This window comes from Lactuca serriola, chromosome 3 (genome assembly GCF_051521515.1).
Source record: "Lactuca serriola cultivar US96UC23 chromosome 3, Lser_US96UC23_V15, whole genome shotgun sequence".
NCBI classification, from domain to species: Eukaryota; Viridiplantae; Streptophyta; class Magnoliopsida; order Asterales; family Asteraceae; genus Lactuca; species Lactuca serriola.
The window spans coordinates 102,838,956-102,859,645 of NC_136410.1; the positions used below are offsets into that span (position 1 = coordinate 102,838,956).

General features: G+C 41.0%; 1 protein-coding gene across 1 annotated transcript; it reads right to left on the reverse strand.

Annotated features, from left to right (window-relative positions):
- Window positions 1-17,351: 17,351 nt before the first annotated feature.
- MCA1 (PLAC8 family protein) lies at window positions 17,352-20,296 on the reverse strand. Its single transcript, XM_079030981.1, has 8 exons — window positions 19,930-20,296; window positions 18,881-19,467; window positions 18,374-18,798; window positions 18,214-18,290; window positions 18,034-18,105; window positions 17,830-17,936; window positions 17,661-17,754; window positions 17,352-17,572 (listed from the first exon to the last, which is right to left on the reverse strand). Exons 2-8 carry the CDS (start codon window positions 19,289-19,291, stop codon window positions 17,520-17,522), a joined length of 1,239 nt encoding a protein of 412 aa, XP_078887107.1. The 5' UTR covers window positions 19,292-19,467; window positions 19,930-20,296; the 3' UTR covers window positions 17,352-17,519.
- Window positions 20,297-20,690: the final 394 nt, after the last annotated feature.

Below are 20,690 nucleotides of genomic sequence, written 5' to 3' on the forward strand. Positions count from 1 at the left end.
CACAATCACCTTACTCTCATGCAAAGGAATAGGAATCAACTCAATTGGATACCACTCGCTAAATAGCTCCAGAACACAACCCTGCTGATCAAGCTCTAACTATAATGGATAATCAAGCTCCCTTGGAGCGTCATCGAATATCTTGCTAAGTGCAAGAGATACAAACGATCGGGTGGCACCCAAATCAAACAGAACTAAAGTCAGAACAATGTTAACTAGGAATGTCCCTATATAGCATCAAATATATAATAAGCATAAAAATCAAGGAAATAAATGAAATAGGGATAAAATACACCCGTAACCACATCTGGTGCTACACGAGCCTCCTCAGATGATAACTGGAAAGCTCAACACCTCACGACCAGCACCTCCGCCTTGCCCTGGTTGTCGGTAGTGATCCTCAATGTCGTCGGAGCGGGTGCCACAACTGCTCCCCCTATTGCAAAACTCCAACAATCGGCCTTCTTATGGCATCTCTGATTGTAATGAAAGCAAATCAGTCTTGATCCCTAGGTGGTGGTAGTGATAGTGCAATCCCTGCTGAAGTGACCAGTCTTGCCAAACTTGTAGCAGCCAGAACTACCCGCCCTGCAAGCTCCCTCGTGCGTCCGACTACACTGACCACCTCGACCCTAGCCTTGTTGGCCCCTCGATCTCAAATCTACAACCTTGGGCTTCTTCCCCAAGCCCTCAAATATCGGAGCCTGAACCAGCTTCCTCTTCCTCATTGACTCCAGTTCTATCTCCTACTCACGATCCCGAGCTATCATGTCCTCCAATTTCTTGCAGCTAGACATGCTCACAAACTCTTATGTCTCATTCTTCAACATATCATGGTACTTGGCTTTCTACATATCCTCGGGCACCACATACTACGGAACTAACAAGACCCTATCACGAAATATGGCGGTGATCCCCGCCAGATTCTTGGTAGTCTGGCGAAGGTCTTGAAACTCCAACGTCAGTTGTTGAACCTCAATCACAGGTGTAAACTTATCCCTGAATCCTATAACAAAGTCATCCGTAGACATTGTTTCAACGGCCTCTCTTCCTAAAGCATAGCCTACCTCCTCCCACCAATATCAGGCTTTGTCTTTCAAAATACAATATGCAAGTCTGGCCTCTGCCTCCTGGGGACACATGCTAGTCCAGAAAGCATTCGTGATGTCCGCCAACCATCTCCTACTAACAACGGGGTCCTTCTTCTCGAAGAACTCGGGAGCCCTACATGCACGGAAATCTTGAAAGGTCAAAGAGCATGCACCCACCATAGCCACCATCTCAGCATGAAACATGCCCATACGCTCATCCAACAACTTCATAATGCCCTCCTTGATCGAACCAAAGATCACAAGAGTCTACTCCATAATGTCGCGGGTAATCTCAGACAAAATGAACTCCTACATTTGATCATCCAAGGGTCCGGCTCCAAATCCCGAACCTGATCCCTCACCGGGACTTGAACTACCTCGAATGACCATAATACTGAAAATAAACAATGCAACCCGTCAAAAAATATTCAGAGAATCTAACACCATGCAGGCCCTTTAGTACCCTCGCGACTCCCTTGACTCGAGTACGGATCCTATGCTTCCATTAGTACAATCCCAATACTAACTTCCATACCTATCTGAACTTTCCTCAAGAGTCTTCCCAATTTACCTAAGTGACTCCTTTAATTCCTAACACTCCACATTCCTGCTAAATAACACATCTGCTAATGCTAACATGCTTCCTAGGTTCTCTTAGGATTCCTTTCTCGCCACCCTCCGCCACCAGCTACAGAAGAAAACCTCACTAACATCCCCTTAACTAACTTATGAATATAATTACATGTAATAGACACTAGATAATTCTTTGACTGCAAGGTCTCATACTACAATGGTTGAACTCAAACAAGAGCTGCATAATATAGTTAAACATAACCTTCTAAAATTATCTACTTTTTGTAACATGTAACCTAGCACATTCGATTGATTGTTAACTTGTATTAGTAGTGGTTCCTAAAACCACAAAGCAAGTAGCATTCGAGCATCAAGTTCTAACTAGAGCATTGCCTAACAGGCCATCCTAATATGAAGTCTGTAATCCATACTAGTATCCAGTTCTAGAGGCTCATACAGTAAGCATACAAAGGCATCTCTCCTAACCTACAATTCTGAGTAGATACTTACCCTTAATCCAGCATGATATTCACATATTTACATACTAAAGCTTGGTCTATTTCATGCATCACACCCCTTCTTTCTAGTAGAAAAAAATTTTAGAAAATTATTTCCTTTATGAAAATCTTACCAAATCCTCAGTTTGAGTTTAGACACACCCAAGGGTGTGTCCGAATCCCTCATACCAAGGCTCTGATACCAACTTGTAACATCCCAAAAATACTTGTGTGTAAGCTTAAAATGCATTATGTTAATCAGGAGGCAGCTTAGCAAAACCATACGATCTCCATGCGACCTCCACCCGACCTGCGTAATCAAAAAGAAAAAAAATCAATTCAACTCATGCAAGCTTCACTCAATCTTCACTCGTCCCGTGTGGCTTATTTAAGACTTGGAAGATTTTCGATCATCAGTTCATGTGACCAATGTGTGGCTCGCTCGCTACCCGTGTGTAAGATCAAATTGAAATTTGTTTGATCAGGAACTAGACAAGCTAATCCATGAGACCCTTGGTCAACCATTACGCGATTCGAGTTGATCATGACATCTCCATTTAAATTATTTGACTTCTTGACTTTATTTGACCAAGATTTTTATCTTCTTACTTAGAGATTTACCATCCCCTTCATTCTTTATCACCAACAACTTCTTATCTTCTTCCTTACTCTTCTTCTCTCTCTAACTCCACCACCCTCCTCCAATAAAGCCTATTGGAAAAGCTTGATTTTCCATAGTTCTACCAATCGGATCTTCACAAAACCGCTGCCATTCTTACCCTTTTCTACTCCCCTACAAATCCCACCCAACAAACACTCTGCTCTATTGGTGGAGTGGTGGGTGCCGACCACCACCCATCGTCGCGCTCAAAGTCGTTTTACGGTCAACTCCGACCACCATTGGAACTTTCATGCATATCATTATGTTCTTCTTCCGAAGGGCTACATAACCATACTAAGCTTCACTCAACAGCTCACTAAAAGATGTCTTTGGCTTTAAGTGCCACCCATTCCAATCACTGGAAAACCTTTTAGAGCGTTTTTTGGGGTTGCTCAAGTGTTTCAGAAATTAAAATTGGGGTAAAAAAGTTAAGCTTGGGGTGCGGTTTGGAGAAGTCTTGCTTGTGGTTCAAATTTCGAGTTCCAAATCTGATTCGTCCGCATAAAATGGGAATACTTGTTATTTTCACTTGATTATCTACATGTTAATTTTCCGTTTATCGTTTAAATTGTGTTTATTGTCCGTTTTGATTCCTAGGGTGATTTGAGAGTCCTAATTGTCAAATTTTGTCCCATGCCAAAGGAAAAGCGTACGAAAACCGATGTCAGACCTAGCTCCTCTAGGGTGGATCCAAACAATCTAACGAGAACCTTATCAAATTTATTGATCGAGATGATTGTGTTGTTTACCAATTTTTCACCGCCAACAAATAGAAAATTAAAGCAACAAAATTCCCTCATGTGGCATCCTTTGCATGGCTAGAAGCACTATAAGGGGTTCATGCGTTTTTCGAAAATATTGGGTGAGGCCAATTTTTTAATAATCACGCCCTCATTCGATCATAATAACGAAGAAAGGATTGTTACCATCCAAATGTTGATTGAGACTCAAATACTGCCTTATCGGGTCATCAACGCCTTAATAGGTTCCCCGACGTACAATTTACACACATATGAAGAGCAATGTCCTAATAAATTTCGTCTCACCCATTTTTGGAAACAAATCTCCGGAGAAGATAGATTCTCGTCTTCATCCTCAAAAGTTGCATTAATCATCCACGCTTGCCTCTGTTTGGCCCATCGAGTCCTAGCATGCACCATCTTTGGCCACTCTGAAATGGGCCAAATTTCAAAATGGGAGATCTTCTTTTTATGGTGCATGACCCGTGCAAACAGTCCTTTCCCGGATTTTGCCTCTTACTTCTTCCAAAAGTGTTATAATGTGACCACTATTGATACGGGGTATATTTGTATTGGGGGCCTCATTGCCACTCAGCCGCCACTTAAACTTCATTTTTTTCTCCCCCGTTTTCTATAGTTGAGGGTCCTGTCTCTCTCAACTAAGTCGCGCTTTAAATAATGCATACTATTCGCCCAACTATTAATAATGAGTACATATGGTATCGTGATGGGCAACCCTATCTCATTCTCCCCCACTATCAAGTCAGGGCATTCGAGCCTACACACCCCAACACTTGGTACATACCATACAATTATTACCCTCATCAAGCCCATGCAGTTAAAGAAGAGCAACCTCAACAACACCAAGATGCACCTCAACATGTTCAACAATAACAATAGCACCAAACTTTCATGAGCTCTTTGATGAACTATGCATTACGACACAACATGTGTCTCAAAAAATGCATCACGTGTGGGGTTGGAATCAATCCCAAAACCACTTTGAACACATTTCACTTTCGGCTCCTCACCCATACCCTCCTCCCACCCATCCTTATCCCCTTCCACTATACACCTATCACTTTCCTCCGCCCGATCCCCCGGTATAGGTACATTTACCCTTCCCCCAAGAATTGAGGAAAATGCTTATTTTTAAGCTTGGGGTGGGGTATTTCCTCATTTCTTCTCTTTTGCATGCATTATAAGTAGGTTACATTTTAGTTAACTTGCCTTCATTTTTATTTCATTTTTTATATTTTAAAAAATCCAAAAAGATTTTATTTTCTTTTTTTCTACTTTTTATTTTAGCATAACATATAACTTAGGTTCATTTACATGCATTTTTGTTATCTCTTTCTTCTCATCCCCAAACATCTTTAGTTGAAAGACTCGACACACCTTATTTGCAATTTTTTTTTGGAAACTCAAAAAAATAAATCACTCATAGGGACTTTCAGTTGTCACGTCTTCTTTAATATATACATTGGGAGAGAGTGCAAAGTAGTTAGGCCGATGAATCGCCTTATGGAAAGTATAGCATGACTAAAGGAACAACTTAGCCTCAAGCCGTCCAGTTCCTCACTTGCATGTTCTGTACGAACCACATTTACACCCCCAAAGAAAGGAAAAAGAACTAGATTTTGCTATTTTGAGATCTTTAGTGTCTATCTACTACACTCCATATCACATCATCTCATGATATAGACACATTTTCTCATTTGATCTCAATTTAGCCTTCATTTATTTATGCTTAACTTTTGCATTTAGCTTTGCTCGATTTAGTCGCTTAGCTTCTTATTTAGGTTGTATTTAGATGTCTCTTATAGTTGTATATAGTTGTGGTTTGTATTTTTATTTGATGTAATCTTTGTAAAACTCCTTGGTAAACCAAAAAAAGTGAGCCTAAAAAAACACAACTACCCCATTTTAGTATTGTACCTTTTGTAGTTATTTGATGTCTCGTAAATTAAAGGCTATTTGTTTAAAACGTAATTCGGAAAATGTAACAGCCCGGAATCTCAGGTATTATTAAATTATGTTTTTGGGGTGATTTAGGAGGGGACTCGGCGAGTTGGAGCCTAGACTCGCCGAGTAGGATCGCAGACTTGGTCGCGGGATCGCGACTGGACTCGACGAGTCCAGATATGGACTCGGCGAGTCGACACTGTTCAGCGAAAACCCTAGCCATTTGGTTTTGGAACGTATATAAGGCACTTATAGGCCGTCATTGTCCGTCTTTAGTCGACTGAGAAGAACCCTAAACGGCTGTGGGCATCTAGAGCAAGATTGAAGGGTATTAGGGCTTTGAAGAAATTGTTGTGCAAGGAGGAGAAGAGTTTTGGCTAAAGGAACAGCAAGGGATTCGAGTTCTGCGGTTTGGGGACACAGAGAGTGCGTTATTCAGGTAATATCTCGGATTCTTTCTGTATTGTTAATGTGTGCATGGATTTAGGGTTTATGGAACCCATTTGGTGATTAGATGAATTAGTACATTGTTACCCAAACGACTATAACCCTGTATTAGGACCTTTAGAGGTCCAGAAGGTCCCATGCTTGTGTATTTCGGGACAAAACTTATCTCAGGAAGCAGTTTGATCGACTGCATGGCATGGACTCGCCGAGTCCGATGAACAGACTCGGCGAGTAGCTTGGAGATTAACTGGAACTCGTCGAGCTGTTCTTCAGACTCGGCGAGTGGAGTCGGGGTGGCCCCGCGATTCTTCCACGAGGACCTTGTCGAGCCAAGAGGGATACTCGACGAGTAGAAAGGGAACATCAGGGGAAGTTGGTGAGGACGTCTAGACTCGCCGAGTCGCCATGGCACTCGCCGAGTCCGGTCGAGTTGACCGTTGACCGTTGACCGTTGACCGTTGACCAGAGTTGACCTAAGTCTGACTTCTTAGGGATAGTCACACTTAGAAGATATAAGTGTTAATGAGGGATATGTGATGTTATAGGGAGGTTGTAGCTCGTCGGATTGTGCACGAGTGATTTCAGGAATTGCTAGCTTTCAGCATTCACGAGGTGAGTCTTCTCACTATACTGTACCCAGAAGGGTTTGACTGTGTGACCGGAAGGTCAGATGTGATATGTGATATGTATGCTATATGTGGTAAGTTATTTGTTAGATGTGCTATGTATGTTATGTGGGCCGGAAGGCAATATGTTATGGGCCGAAAGGCGATTATGTTATGGGCCGGAAGGCGTTGTGTCGAGGACCGGAAGGTCAGGGCCTGGAAAGGCGTATGTGCGTAAGTTGTATATTGGGGAACTCACTAAGCATTTATGCTTATAGTTGTTATGTATGTGTTTCAGGTACTAGCGAGGACCGTGGGAAGGCGCCGGCGTGATCGATACACACTGAAGGATGTTTTATGATCTTGGGATTTAGACAGTTTGTATTTGACATGACACTTAAATTGTTTATGCCTTGTTTTGAATGGAAATACTTTATTTTTTTTAAATGAAAAATTTGTTTGAAAATTTGCGTTGTTACAATTGGTATCAGAGCCTTGGTTTGAGGGATTCGGGTGCACCTTCGGGCGTAACTGAACTCAAACCGAGGATTTGAGGAAAACTTTTACAAATAAAGGCATAAACTTTTATGAATGATTTTGTGGTGAACAAGAAAGAAGCAGTGTGTACGATCAGTCAGCGCCCGAACGGTAAAGATCCCCAAAATACCTTACAATATTATATGATATGAATTGTTATGCATGCTAGAAGACTAGGTATTCATGATAGGACTAGAATGGCCTGATTTGTGATGCCTTAGTCTAGGGAAGTTTGCCGGTATGAGATGCTTTGCTAGTGTGCGAGTAGATAGTGCATAACCGAAGTAGAGTACTCACTATCCGGGGTTTGGGGAGGAAGACTTGGGATGAATGCTGATGTGGTGTGGTCGGTAGTATTGGGCCCGTACTACCGAAGACACCGGGTCAGTGGGAGACCCAAGTAAGAATCCCTGGATATCGGAGACTGGGTAGGGTTGTGTATCGAGTGTGATTATACTCGAGGGAGTCTCTGATAGTTTTATGTTGTATTTCAGAGACATCATGGTTAGACCACGCCACGGAGCGAGTTCGAGCGGTGTGAGTGACGAGGAGATTCGTCAGATGATTCACGAGGAGATAGCTACGGCGATCAGGGCCGAGATCCCGGAGATGTTTGGGTCTATTAAGACCACCCTGATGGAGACGTTTGATGAGCGGTACGCCGCATTGACTGAGGCTGCAACCGCTGCAGCTACCGCAGCTGTGGCCGCTGCTAGGCCACAGGGGGGGTGACTCGTTGCTGTTCCGAGAGTTCAGCAACACGAAGCCACCAGAGTTCGATGGGACGCAGGATCCGATTGCTGCGATGAGGTGGATCGCGGATATAGAGGGGTGCTTCTACACTTGTTCATGCCCGGAGCACCTGAGGGTACGGTTCGCTTTGAACCAGCTCCGTCTGGGAGCAAAAGACTGGTGGAAGTTCGTGACGGCGAACTTCACTTTGGCAGAAACTACAACAGTGACATGGGAGGGGTTTACTGCCATGTTTAGGGATGAGTACGTTCCCCCGGTGGAGCGGGAACGATTGGTTCAGGAGTTCTTAACCCTCAAGCAGGGTACTGACTCGGTGGCGGCGATCACGCGGAAGTTTCATGAGAGGGCAATGTTCTGCCCCGAGCTGGTGTCCACAGAGCAGGCTCGGATGAGCCGGTACTTGGGTGTTCTGAGGAGGGATATCCGGGAGTTTGTGTCGAACTCCACCTATCATACTTTTACTGAGCTTCAGGCGAACGCCAGGAAGCGTGAGATCGAGTTGGAGACCCAGGCCAGGGAGGAGGCCGAGTCTCAGCAGGTGGACCGGCGGCCGGCTCAGTCTCAGCCGGCAGCCAAGCAGACCAAGTCCGCCGATTCGAGGACGGGAGGCCTGAAGGGCCGCACTTGCGGAAAGTGCGGCAAGGGTCACGATGGGGCGTGTCGAGCTGGTGCTTGCTACAAGTGCGGCAAGGAGGGGCACATTGCTAGGGAGTGCCCCAAGGGGTTTATGGTTTGCTTTCATTGCAACCAGACCGGCCATCGGAAGGCCGAGTGTCCTCAGCTTCGTCAGGGATCTGCACCTACTGCCAGGACTACTGAGACTCGACCGGTGAAGGTCGAGGCCCCGAGGGCTCGTGGGAGAGCCTTTCAGCTGACTGCGGAGGAGGTCCGCGCTGCGCCCGATGTCGTGGCAGGTATGTTGTAATTCATGTATTTATTTTTAATGTCGAGATGTTATACTTATGTTATTATATGCGTAGGTACTTTCCTTGTGAACTCTGTGCCTGCCTTAGTGTTATTTGACTCGGGTGCGAGTAGGTCCTTTGTATCTTTAGCCTTTAGTCAGCATATCAGCGTTAGTCGTGAGTCGTTGAGTCGACCTTTGAGAGTTTCTATAGCTGACGAGAAAGTGATTCATGCCACGGAGGTTCTTCGGGGATGCGTGCTAGAGATTTTCGGGGTTGAATTCCCGATAGACCTGATTCCTATTGTGATGGGTGACGTCTGTGTCATCGTGGGCATGGACTGGTTGAGCCGATTCGGCGCTGTCATCGACTGTGAGCGTCAGCTGGTGACTATACGAGACCATAGTGAGGGAGTTCTTTCGGTGTATGGCGAGGGTACCCGTTCGGGATCTGCTTTTTGTTCGGCCGCTAGGGCGAGGCAGTGTCTACAGCAGGGCTGTAAGGGTTTTGTGGCGTATGTGATGGATACGCGGGAGGTTTCCGAGAGACCGAGGTCAGTGGAGGAGGTTCCAGTGGTGCGTGAGTTTCCAGATGTTTTCCCCGAGGAGCTGCCGGGAGTACCTCCTGTGAGACAAATAGAGTTTGGTATTGACCTGGTTCCGGGGGCCGCGCCTATTGCTAAGGTGCCTTATCGTCTTGCACCTCCAGAGATGCAGGAGTTGTCCTCGCAACTCCAGGAGTTGCTGGGGAAGGGATTCATTCGGCCGAGCAGTTCGCCGTGGGGAGCACCTATTCTGTTCGTCAAGAAGAAGGATGGTTCACACCGGATGTGCATTGATTACCGGGAGTTGAACAAGTTGACGGTCAAGAACCGTTACCCGTTACCGAGGATCGATGACTTATTCGATCAGTTGCAGGGAGCATCTTGGTTTTCCAAGATCGATCTGAGGTCAGGGTACCATCAGGTGAGAGTACGGGATGAGGACGTCCAGAAGACAGCGTTTAGGACGCGATATGGGCATTATGAGTTTGTGGTGATGCCTTTCGGGCTCATCAATGCCCCGGCTGTGTTCATGGATCTCATGAACAGGGTATGCAGGCCGATGTTGGATCGGTCAGTGATTGTATTTATTGACGACATTCTGGTATATTCGAGATCTAGAGAGCAGCATGAGGAGCATTTGAGGGAGGTCCTTGAGGTATTGAGGTCGGAGAAGCTTTATGCAAAGTTCTCCAAATGTGACTTCTGGTTGCGGGAGGTCCAATTTCTAGGACATGTTGTTAATCAGAAAGGGATATTGGTCGATCCGGCCAAGGTTGAGGCGGTGATGAGTTGGGAGGTGCCGAAGTCACCCTCTGAGATCAGGAGCTTCCTTGGGTTGGCAGGGTATTATCGGAGATTCATTAAGGATTTCTCCAAGATCGCAGTGCCGCTCACCAGATTAACCCAGAAGGGTGTTGCATTCTCATGGGGGCCCGAGCAGCAGACCTCCTTTGAGACACTTCGTCAAAGGTTGTGCGAAGCCCCGGTATTAGCTCTCCCGGAAGGGATGGAAGATTTTGTAGTATATTGTGACGCATCGATTTCGGGACTGGGTGCAGTGCTGATGCAGAGGGGTCATGTGATAGCTTATGCGTCGAGGCAGCTGAAGCCTCATGAGGCGAGATATCCCACGCATGATTTAGAATTGGGGGCAGTAGTGTTCGCTCTCAAGATTTGGCGTCACTACCTGTATGGGGTTCGATGTACGATATACACGGACCATAAAAGCTTGAAATATTTGATGGATCAGCCCAACCTAAATATGCGTCAGAGGAGGTGGCTGGATGTAGTCAAGGATTATGATTGTGAGATCCTGTACCACCCGGGCAAGGCTAATGTGGTGGCCGATGCATTGAGCCGCAGGGCGGAGAGCACTCCATTGCGAGAGGTATGTTTGAGACTGACTGTGATGACCCCGGTATTGGATGCTATTCGTGGGGCACAGGCCGAGGCTGTGCGGCCAGAAATGCAGAAGAAAGAGCGGGTTGTGGGGTTAATTTCAGAATTCGTTAAGGATGGGCGAGGGCTTATGACGTTTCAGGGTCGGATCTGGGTACCGTTCGTGGGCGGTACGCGTATTACTTTGATGGAAGAGGCTCATAGATCGAAATTCTCGATCCATCCCGGTGCTACAAAGATGTATTTGGATTTGAGGAAGGAGTATTTGTGGCCCTGTATGAAGAGGGACGTGGCATGGTTCGTTGAGAGGTGCTTGACCTGCCGTAGGGTTAAGGCCGAGCACCAGAGACCGCATGGCAAGTTACAGCCATTGGAGATTCCTGAGTGGAAGTGGGAACAAATCACTATGGACTTCATCACCAAATTGCCGAGAACTGCCAGGGGAGTTGATGCAATTTGGGTGATTGTGGATAGGTTGACGAAGAGTGCACACTTCCTTGCCATCAGCGAGAGTTCTTCAGCGGAGAAGTTGGCGGAGATATATGTGAGAGAAGTAGTATCTCGGCATGGAGTGCCGATCTCGATTGTTTCAGACTGTGATGTGCGCTTCACTTCCAGATTCTGGAAGAAATTCCATGAGGAGCTGGGTACTAAATTGCATTTTAGTACCGCATACCATCCCCAGACAGACGGTCAGAGCGAGCGGACGATTCAGACGCTGGAGGACATGCTTCGAGCGTGTGTGTTAGACTTCGGGGGTAGTTGGGATGCATACTTGCCCTTAGCAGAGTTTTCCTACAACAACAGCCATCATTCGAGCATTGGTATGCCACCTTTTGAGCTGTTGTATGGTAGGAGGTGTCAGACCCCCATTTGTTGGGGAGAGGTGGGACAGAGAGTGATGGGTAGCACAGAGATCGTGCTTCAGACGACAGAGCAGATTCAGCAAGTTAGACAGAGGTTATTGACCGCCCAGAGCCGACAGAAGAGTTATGCAGACAGGCGCCGATCCGAGCTTGAGTTTCAAGTCGGCGACTTCGTTCTCCTGAAGGTCTCTCCTTGGAAAGGAGTGATTCGATTCAGGAAGAGAGGCAAGTTGGGGCCCCGGTATATTGGGCCGTTTCGGGTGATTGCAAGGATAGGCCGGGTAGCCTATCGGTTGGAGTTGCCAGCGGAGTTGGGACAGATCCACGACACCTTTCATGTGTCGCAATTGAGGAAGTGCATAGCCGATGAGTCGGCAGTGGTTCCATTAGAGGATATTCAGGTGGATGCGAGCCTGAATTATGCTGAGAGACCAGTGGCCATCAGGGATCGGAAGATCAAGGTTCTGAGGAACAAGGAGGTACCTCTGGTGTTGGTTCAGTGGCAACACCGTAAGGGATCGGAAATGACTTGGGAGCCGGAACGTGAGATGCGGGAGCAGCACCCGGAACTATTTTCAGAATGAGACTTCGAGGGCGAAGTCTAAACCTAGTGGGGAAGAGTTGTAACAGCCCGGAATCTCAGGTATTATTAAATTATGTTTTTGGGGTGATTTAGGAGGGGACTCGGCGAGTTGGAGCCTAGACTCGCCGAGTAGGATCGCAGACTTGGTCGCGGGATCGCGACTGGACTCGACGAGTCCAGATATGGACTCGGCGAGTCGACGTTGTTCAGCGGAAACCCTAGCCGTTTGGTTTTGGAACGTATATAAGGCACTTATAGGCCGTCATTGCCCGTCTTTAGTCGACTGAGAAGAACCCTAAACGGCTGTGGGCATCTAGAGCAAGATTGAAGGGTATTAGGGCTTTGAAGAAATTGTTGTGCAAGGAGGAGAAGAGTTTTGGCTAAAGGAACAGCAAGGGATTCGAGTTCTGCGGTTTGGGGACACAGAGAGTGCGTTATTCAGGTAATATCTCGGATTCTTTCTGTATTGTTGATGTGTGCATGGATTTAGGGTTTATGGAACCCATTTGGTGATTAGATGAATTAGTACATTGTTACCCAAACGACTATAACCCTGTATTAGGACCTTTAGAGGTCCAGAAGGTCCCATGCTTGTGTATTTCGGGACAAAACTTATCTCAGGAAGCAGTTTGATCGACTGCATGGCATGGACTCGCCGAGTCCGATGAACAGACTCGGCGAGTAGCTTGGAGATTAACTGGAACTCGTCGAGCTGTTCTTCAGACTCGGTGAGTGGAGTCGGGGTGGCCCCGCGATTCTTCCACGAGGACCTCATCGAGCCAAGAGGGATACTCGACGAGTAGAAAGGGAACATCAGGGGAAGTTGGGGAGGACGTCTAGACTCGCCGAGTCGCCATGGCACTCGCCGAGTCCGGTCGAGTTGACCGTTGACCGTTGACCGTTAACCGTTGACCAGAGTTGACCTAAGTCTGACTTCTTAGGGATAGTCACACTTAGAAGATATAAGTGTTAATGAGGGATATGTGATGTTATAGGGAGGTTGTAGCTCGTCGGATTGTGCACGAGTGATTTCAGGAATTGCTAGCTTTCAGCATTCACGAGGTGAGTCTTCTCACTATACTGTACCCAGAAGGGTTTGACTGTGTGACCGGAAGGTCAGATGTGATATGTGATATGTATGCTATATGTGGTAAGTTATTTGTTAGATGTGCTATGTATGTTATGTGGGCCGGAAGGCAATATGTTATGGGCCGAAAGGCGATTATGTTATGGGCCGGAAGGCGTTGTGTCGAGGACCGGAAGGTCAGGGCCTGGAAAGGCGTATGTGCGTAAGTTGTATATTGGGGAACTCACTAAGCATTTATGCTTATAGTTGTTATGTATGTGTTTCAGGTACTAGCGAGGACCGTGGGAAGGCGCCGGCGTGATCGATACACACTGAAGGATGTTTTATGATCTTGGGATTTAGACAGTTTGTATTTGACATGACACTTAAATTGTTTATGCCTTGTTTTGAATGGAAATACTTTATTTTTTTTAAATGAAAAATTTGTTTGAAAATTTGCGTTGTTACAGAAAATCTTGCACCAATTTTCAACAATTCTTGGTAAAAGCGTAATATTTGTTATGTGTTATGTGAAGTTTCTTATGTTCTTCTTAAGTTAGAAGAATCGGGCCAAAGTTGAAGAAATAATGAAGAATTCTGGGATTTGAGTTGATGGAATGCAAATTGGGCTAGTGGGCTAAAGCAATTCAGGCCCAAGAAATGAAATTGGCCCATTCCTAACCAGCTTACGCGGCCTGCGTAGGAACTAGGCCAAAATTCATGCGGACCGCGTGACCTCCTACAGGAGCATTTTCGAGATTTTGCTTTTGGCTGCTATTTGAGGAAGGTTGGTGTGGTTCTTTTGCACATCCGAAAATTATAGTTTTCTCTGGACTTTTGGGAGCTTTTGAAGGGGGAAAACCTTGAAGACCTTCATCCTTGAATCTTGATATATGTGTGGTATTTCTAACTCTTATTTTAGTTTCTTGAGTTTAGCCATGCTCGGCTAAACTAATCTTGGTTGATTTTGGTAAAATCCATGGATACTTAGTTGTTTGAAGACTATTATGAACTTGTGGTGATTTTTATAAAAGTTTTTTTGCATTTGAACATCTTACCATCTATATGTTTTTATTCATGAGTTTAGATGTATGTTTAGTGATTAGTTGGTTAATTTCTTGATTAAGTAATGGATCCTCAAATTAACAAGCAACGAATGGTTCTTGTGTTAGTTTTCACTTCACACAATCATAAAAACATTTTCTCTAACATGGTAGTAAAAGTATTTGACTCCTCTTAGATTTGGTGACTTTTAATTCTTAATGCTAGTTAACTTTCACTAATTACATGCTTAATGGAAATTGTGACTTTAACTAAGGAAATATGTTATGAGCTTCTCTAGTTATTTTATTGACTAAGAAAAGTTAGGTAATCGCAAGCTTCTTAGATGACTATAGCCAAATTAATTTGAACCATAAGTCTTGCGTCATAATGTCTAATGATTATTAACTAAATGTCCTTGTAATGAAAGCCAAAGTCAACCATTCATCTCCTATTGATTTTACATCAAACCTTGCTTTTGTTGAATTGTGTTTTTAAATCTTGGTATAATTCTGGTTTTCTTTTAAGACATCTCAAAATATCAAAATCCCCTAATTATACTTTTATTTCTTTTTCACAAGTATTTGTACAACAAGATTTACATAGAGTTACAATTGAACTAATCTCTATGGATTTGATCCCCTTACCATTATATGTCATTTTGTATATAAGATTAAGGATGTTTTTTTGTTGATCTCAACAACCACCATTAACATATTTTTTTCCAAATATATTATTGTTCATCATTTATGTATGTCATGTAGGATTTTTCAAAGAATTCCAGCTGATGATGATTTTAGATAGAATAGATTTGGAGATATATTTGATAAGAAATTAAATATTATTTTATATTATATTTCTATTTATCCTCTATCATGTTAATTATTAGATAATAACAAATATATTTAAACATTATTAATTTCATTAAATATAATACATTTCATCCTTTTTAACATGAATATAAAAATAAATAGGAAAAAGAAAATATAGAAAAATATTTAATCCTTTTTAACGTGAATATAAAAATAAATAGGAAAAGGAAAATATATAAAAATATTTAATTTGTGTGTATTTTATATGGCTGGGAAGAAGGCAAATAAAGAAGGTACGTACTCTTTGTAAATTTAATACATGTTTATCTTTTTCAATATTATCTTCAACCTCCAATTATTTACTGGGATAATGACTTAAAAGGGTAATATATTATTTGATTTGTACAAGTTTAATCACTGGTTTTTTTTCATCTATATTTACCCCTTTAACTTGTTAAAATGTACACATTTAGTCCTGATGACCGGCTACTCCAGATTAGCCGGTAAAAATGACTTAATAGGGTAATATATTTCTCACTTTTTACACATTTAGTCCTTAATATTTTTGTACACATTTAGTCCTTAATATTTTTTTGTTGCAAAATAAGTCATTTTTGTTTTTGTACTCATTCAATACTTATGAATGATTTCTTTAGGTTTTTCTCGCGACATCTTACGTCGGATAGCCATATGGTGGTGGGATAGGTTGAGGTGGTCCTGCTATATGTTGTAGGCCAAGATACCTAGTGCGGGTCGGCTGTAAGCCGTAGGCACAGAGGCTCGAGAAGAGCGGTTGGGTTAAGGCGACATGCTGACAAACCATGGGTATTCCAGTCCGATGACTAATTAGACATGTTGCATGTTGGCATTCTAGTCCGATGACTGATTAGGCCAAGGTATTCCAGTCTGATGAGTGTGGGTCCGTTATGCATGATAATGCGTTTGTTGTATCGGGTATTTTGGGGGAAACTCACTAAACTTTATGCTTACCCAGTTGTTTATGTTTTCAGGTTATATCGTTGATCGTGGGAAGGCGAATGCATGACTGTACACATTTATCAATAGTATTGAGGATTCCGTGTTTTTTATATTACTCTTATTTTTTATAAATGTATTTTGGAATAAACATTTTTTTTAATAATAAATTTATAATCAGAGACTTTTGCCTTATTTAAAAATGAAATTTTTTTGTCGTGAAAATAAAACGTTACATATAAACATCAACAACCTCGCACACTTCATCAATGATTGTATCATATTCATAAGTACTGAATTAGTACAAAAACAAAAAATGACGTATTTTGAAAAAAAAAATATTAAGTACTAAATGTGTGCAAAAATATTAAGAACTAAATGTATACAAAATGAGAAATATATTACTCTATTAAGTCATTTTTTCCAACTAACCTGGAGTTCCCGGTCATAAAGACTGAATGTGTACTGTTTAACAAGTTAAGGGAAAACGTGGACGAAAAAAAAAAAACTCAGTGACCAAGTGTGTACAAATCGAAAAATATTACCCTTTTAAGTCATTATCCCTTATTTACTCTATGTTATTGTATTTATATATCTATATATGGTTAGGTTCATGTGAGACGGGTTAATTTTATGAGACCATAAAACCACTTTTTTCTAGTGAAATATCTAATATTCTAGTGTTTATAAAAATTAAATATTTTTAATATTCTAAAACAATAATTTTAATATATTTTACATTGAAATATTCTAAAACATATAATGTCAGAATATACTGCATATTCTATTTTTAGGAACATTAGAATATTATAATATTTCATTAAAAAAATTTGATCTCACGGTCTCACAAAATTATATTAGTCTCAAATATATATATATATATATATATATATATATATATATATATATATATATATTGAAATCTTATTCGGTCTCACAAAATTATGTTAGTCTCAAATATATATATATATATATATATATATATATATATATATATATATATATATATATATATATATATTGAAATCTTATTCGGTCAAGCCCCGATTAATTTTTGCCAAACCAATTAAAGTTGCCTTTTAACCGGCAAACCGAACTGGATACCTAATGAGTTAGAACTCGAAAACCGAATAAGGTTCAATTTAAAACCGGATAATGCTCAAAAAAATGTGTGAGACAAATACATTCCAAACATTCTAACTTTTTCACTGATTTGCGATAAAATTATCAAATGAAAAGTGTAGCAAACAGTATAACTATTCCCATAATAAACAACTAGTATAAGGAAAAGATAGAAAAATAAGTTATTGCTATCAATCTATCATATCATCAAGAACAACTTTACATAAAGGAAAAGTAGTCAACCACCATGAGAGAGAGTTATTACTATTAAGTATCAACAATGGCAACATACAAACCTTATGTAACAAACTATTTCTCATATAAATTATATAATCAAATCAACTTTCCATCCACTGAGAAGGTGGAGGGCTTGTTTTTGTCTTCTCTGGACCTGCAACCAAATTTCCATTTCTACCCTTCATCAACAACACATAATCACAACTGTCAAATTCCATATTTGCCCTTTACACAACACATACCATGAATTCCACGCATCTCAACTTCACGCAGTTCTTGGACAAGTGCACAGCAGCAGCACATGACATGTGATAGAAAGTCATCACACCACCCACCCTATCAATCATAACAATTAAATTCCAAATTAATTAAAATAATAATTAAATATCATAAATTTTAATAAATACATACAGTGATATTCAGAGTCTTCCTCAGCTTTCTCCTAATGCAACAGGTGTAGCAGCAACATGATAATATTAGAGAATAAGCCATAAGCTCATTACATGCCTCTCCTGAAGCTGCTCAATTCATTAGATTAAATTATAAAAGACATTTTTACCCTTGTTATGTTATGTTGTTAAAATAAAATGTTAAAAGCATCTTCTTTATTCTTACTCATGTGTTTGTTTGTTGCCACAGATGCAATCTTTGAAAACGTCCCACATGGAAAGAAGAATGTCCTCATGCCTACACGTATCAATACAAAAAATAAAAATAAAGTATTTTTATATTTTGAATTTTGATATAAAGATAATGAAAAAAAGTTTAGAAAATGAGAAAACATAATAAACATACACATCTTAGGCTCTGAACAACACCCAAGTAGATCTGAATGCCATTCTTGATGTCCATATGGAACTAAAGACATGCTTCTGCAACACCACTTGACTAAATGACCATTTTACCCTTACATTCCAAAACCCAAATTATCAAATTATGAAAAATGAAAACCAACCTTGAAGTTGAGTGTTGCTTTGTATTTGTATTTGTATTTGTATTTGAATCACTTTCATCTTGAACTTGTTTATTGGTGTTGTTAACATCTGGATATTGAGGCTCTATTCTCTTTTTTGGTGAATCTTGTTGATGTTGAGAATTTGAAGCAACAACTTGAGTGACTTCAATCAGATGTTGAATTACTTCACATTGTCCAACATCTAAATTAGCTTGTGATCTTTGTAATTCCATATGAAGCTTTTCATTTTCCTTCTGAATAACCTCCTTGAAGGGTAAATTCGGGTAGCTACATGAAAGTGTTTTCTTCAAAACTGCAGTATCAGTATGTGAAGGATCAGGCTTCATGATAACATCTTGCACTTTTCTATCTTCATCATCCAATGTGTATTCCCTTTGATCCATTTCAATGTACTCCAATCTTTCCTGAAACAAAATATTAATAACTGTCTTAAAAAATTGTAAAAGAAATTAGAATTTAGAACAAGATGAAGTTTAGTTTATGTACTCTGACTCGAGCATTATCAACAAGAGTGATGAGTGGGATAATCTTTAAGTATCGATCAATCTCATTTTGTGCTTTTCTGAATTGATAAACAATATTCCATCCCATTGCAAGTAAGTAGAGATAGCTTCGATCTTGACAACTGTTGACTAAAATGTAGGATCTTCTTAATGCATCTTCAAGTTGTTCTAAAGGCTCACGTGTTTCTGGATACTTTTTGAGCTCACTGATTTTGAGTTGTTGTAGAAGATTTCCAATCAATTTCAAATGCATTGCAAATTGTTTGCAGTTTTTCTTGTGTAATCGAGCTGTGGTAGCAGCTTGAACAATCATCCCTATTAGCTTCACTGCATCTAAACCTGTAAGTTGGGCTACATTTGCAATGTCTCCAAAATGATCCCATGCTGCAGCCATTGAAGATTCTTCAAACTGATTCCCAAAACCCTAAATTTCTTCACTTGTTATGTTTCTCAATTCACTGATTCATGAAGCGCATTCCAAATAGAAATAGGTTCGATTGTTTCTTTTGTGGAAACTTAAAAGGATCTTCGAGAAATGGAATTGAATTCAAAGATCCTCAATAGCAGAATCTGGTAAAGATTGAAATTAGTCAGTATTTTATTGCAGAATGATAGTGAAAAGGAAATGAGCGACACAAGATCTCAGAGATTCTCTGTTAGCTTTCGCTTTCTTTATCTGATAAAGTTGAAAGGATTGACTAAAAAGGAACAAATAGTAAAAATACATACAGCGTATATCGGTAATTTACAGTCTTCTACTAGAAGAAACTCTAAAAAAACAAGTAGATCAACGAAAAAAAAACATGATAAATTATAATAAAAAGAACAGCGCCTAATCATTTAAAAGAAAGAGAATTTTTCAGATTCAATTAAAGTTGACCTTAATCGGAACAGATGCAATTTGAAAGAACAATTGGCATGCATATTAAACCGTATTCACCGACAATTAACACACACTAGAGTGTGAAAGTAAACGAAATAGTAAACGAAGTAGCAAAAATCAGAATGTTGGATAGATATATGTATTTTTACCTTTGGTGTTCAATCTCTTAGGGTTCATTGAGGAATTTGCTAGCTTTTTTTGCTGGATACAATGTGTGTAGTTGTTTGGTGAGCATTGAAGCAGATACAACGAGCATGCATTTATTTGCTGGATTGGTTAGTCAAAACACAGACGAATTTTGTCTTCTTCTATTTCCTGATTCTTCTTCCTCATGATAGATGATTTCAGAGCATTTTGGAAGAAATTGAACCTTCTCTTTTTCTCTCTCTCTAAAACAGTGGGGAGTTGGGTTCGGTGTCGTTTGTCTCTGCTCTAGCAATGTGTGTGTGTGTGTGTGTGTGTGAGAGAGAGAGAGAGAGAGAGAGAGAGAGAGAGAGAGAGAGAGAGAGGGTAAAGAAACAGTGACAGAGAAGCAAAGTTGTAAAATATTAGGATGGATAGTGTGTTTGCCTATTTCACAAAATTGCATTTGATGCCCCTAATATTTTGTTAGATTGCATATGAAGACAAATCTAACCCAAATAGGTACAATCAACCCTTTACAAATCTAAAAATGGTTGTACTATTCTTTTTCAACCATATTTACTTATTTTTACATATTAACCAAAAAACTAGTATTTGTTATTTGATAGTTAAAAAAATACCTGAAAAATTAACTTATAAAAAATAATATATGAAAAAAAAACTAGTTGGCAACCTAACTAGAATATATAAAATGACATAAAAAATAATGTTTGTTAAAACTAATTGTTAACTGAAAAACTAGTTGTTAGAAGAATATATTTTTTAT

What these genes read in the sequence shown, in the direction of transcription:
- MCA1 (XM_079030981.1), bottom strand. Translation starts at nt 19,291, where the DNA reads ATGGCTGCAGCATGGGATCATTTTGGAGACATTGCAAATGTAGCCCAA. An exon ending in TTGTTCAGAGCCTAAGATGT is followed by an intron (nt 18,106 to 18,213) that starts GTATGTTTATTA and finishes TGATACGTGTAG; the next exon opens with GCATGAGGACATTCTTCTTT. An exon ending in TGAGATGCGTGGAATTCATG is followed by an intron (nt 17,573 to 17,660) that starts GTATGTGTTGTG and finishes ATTTGGTTGCAG; the next exon opens with GTCCAGAGAAGACAAAAACA.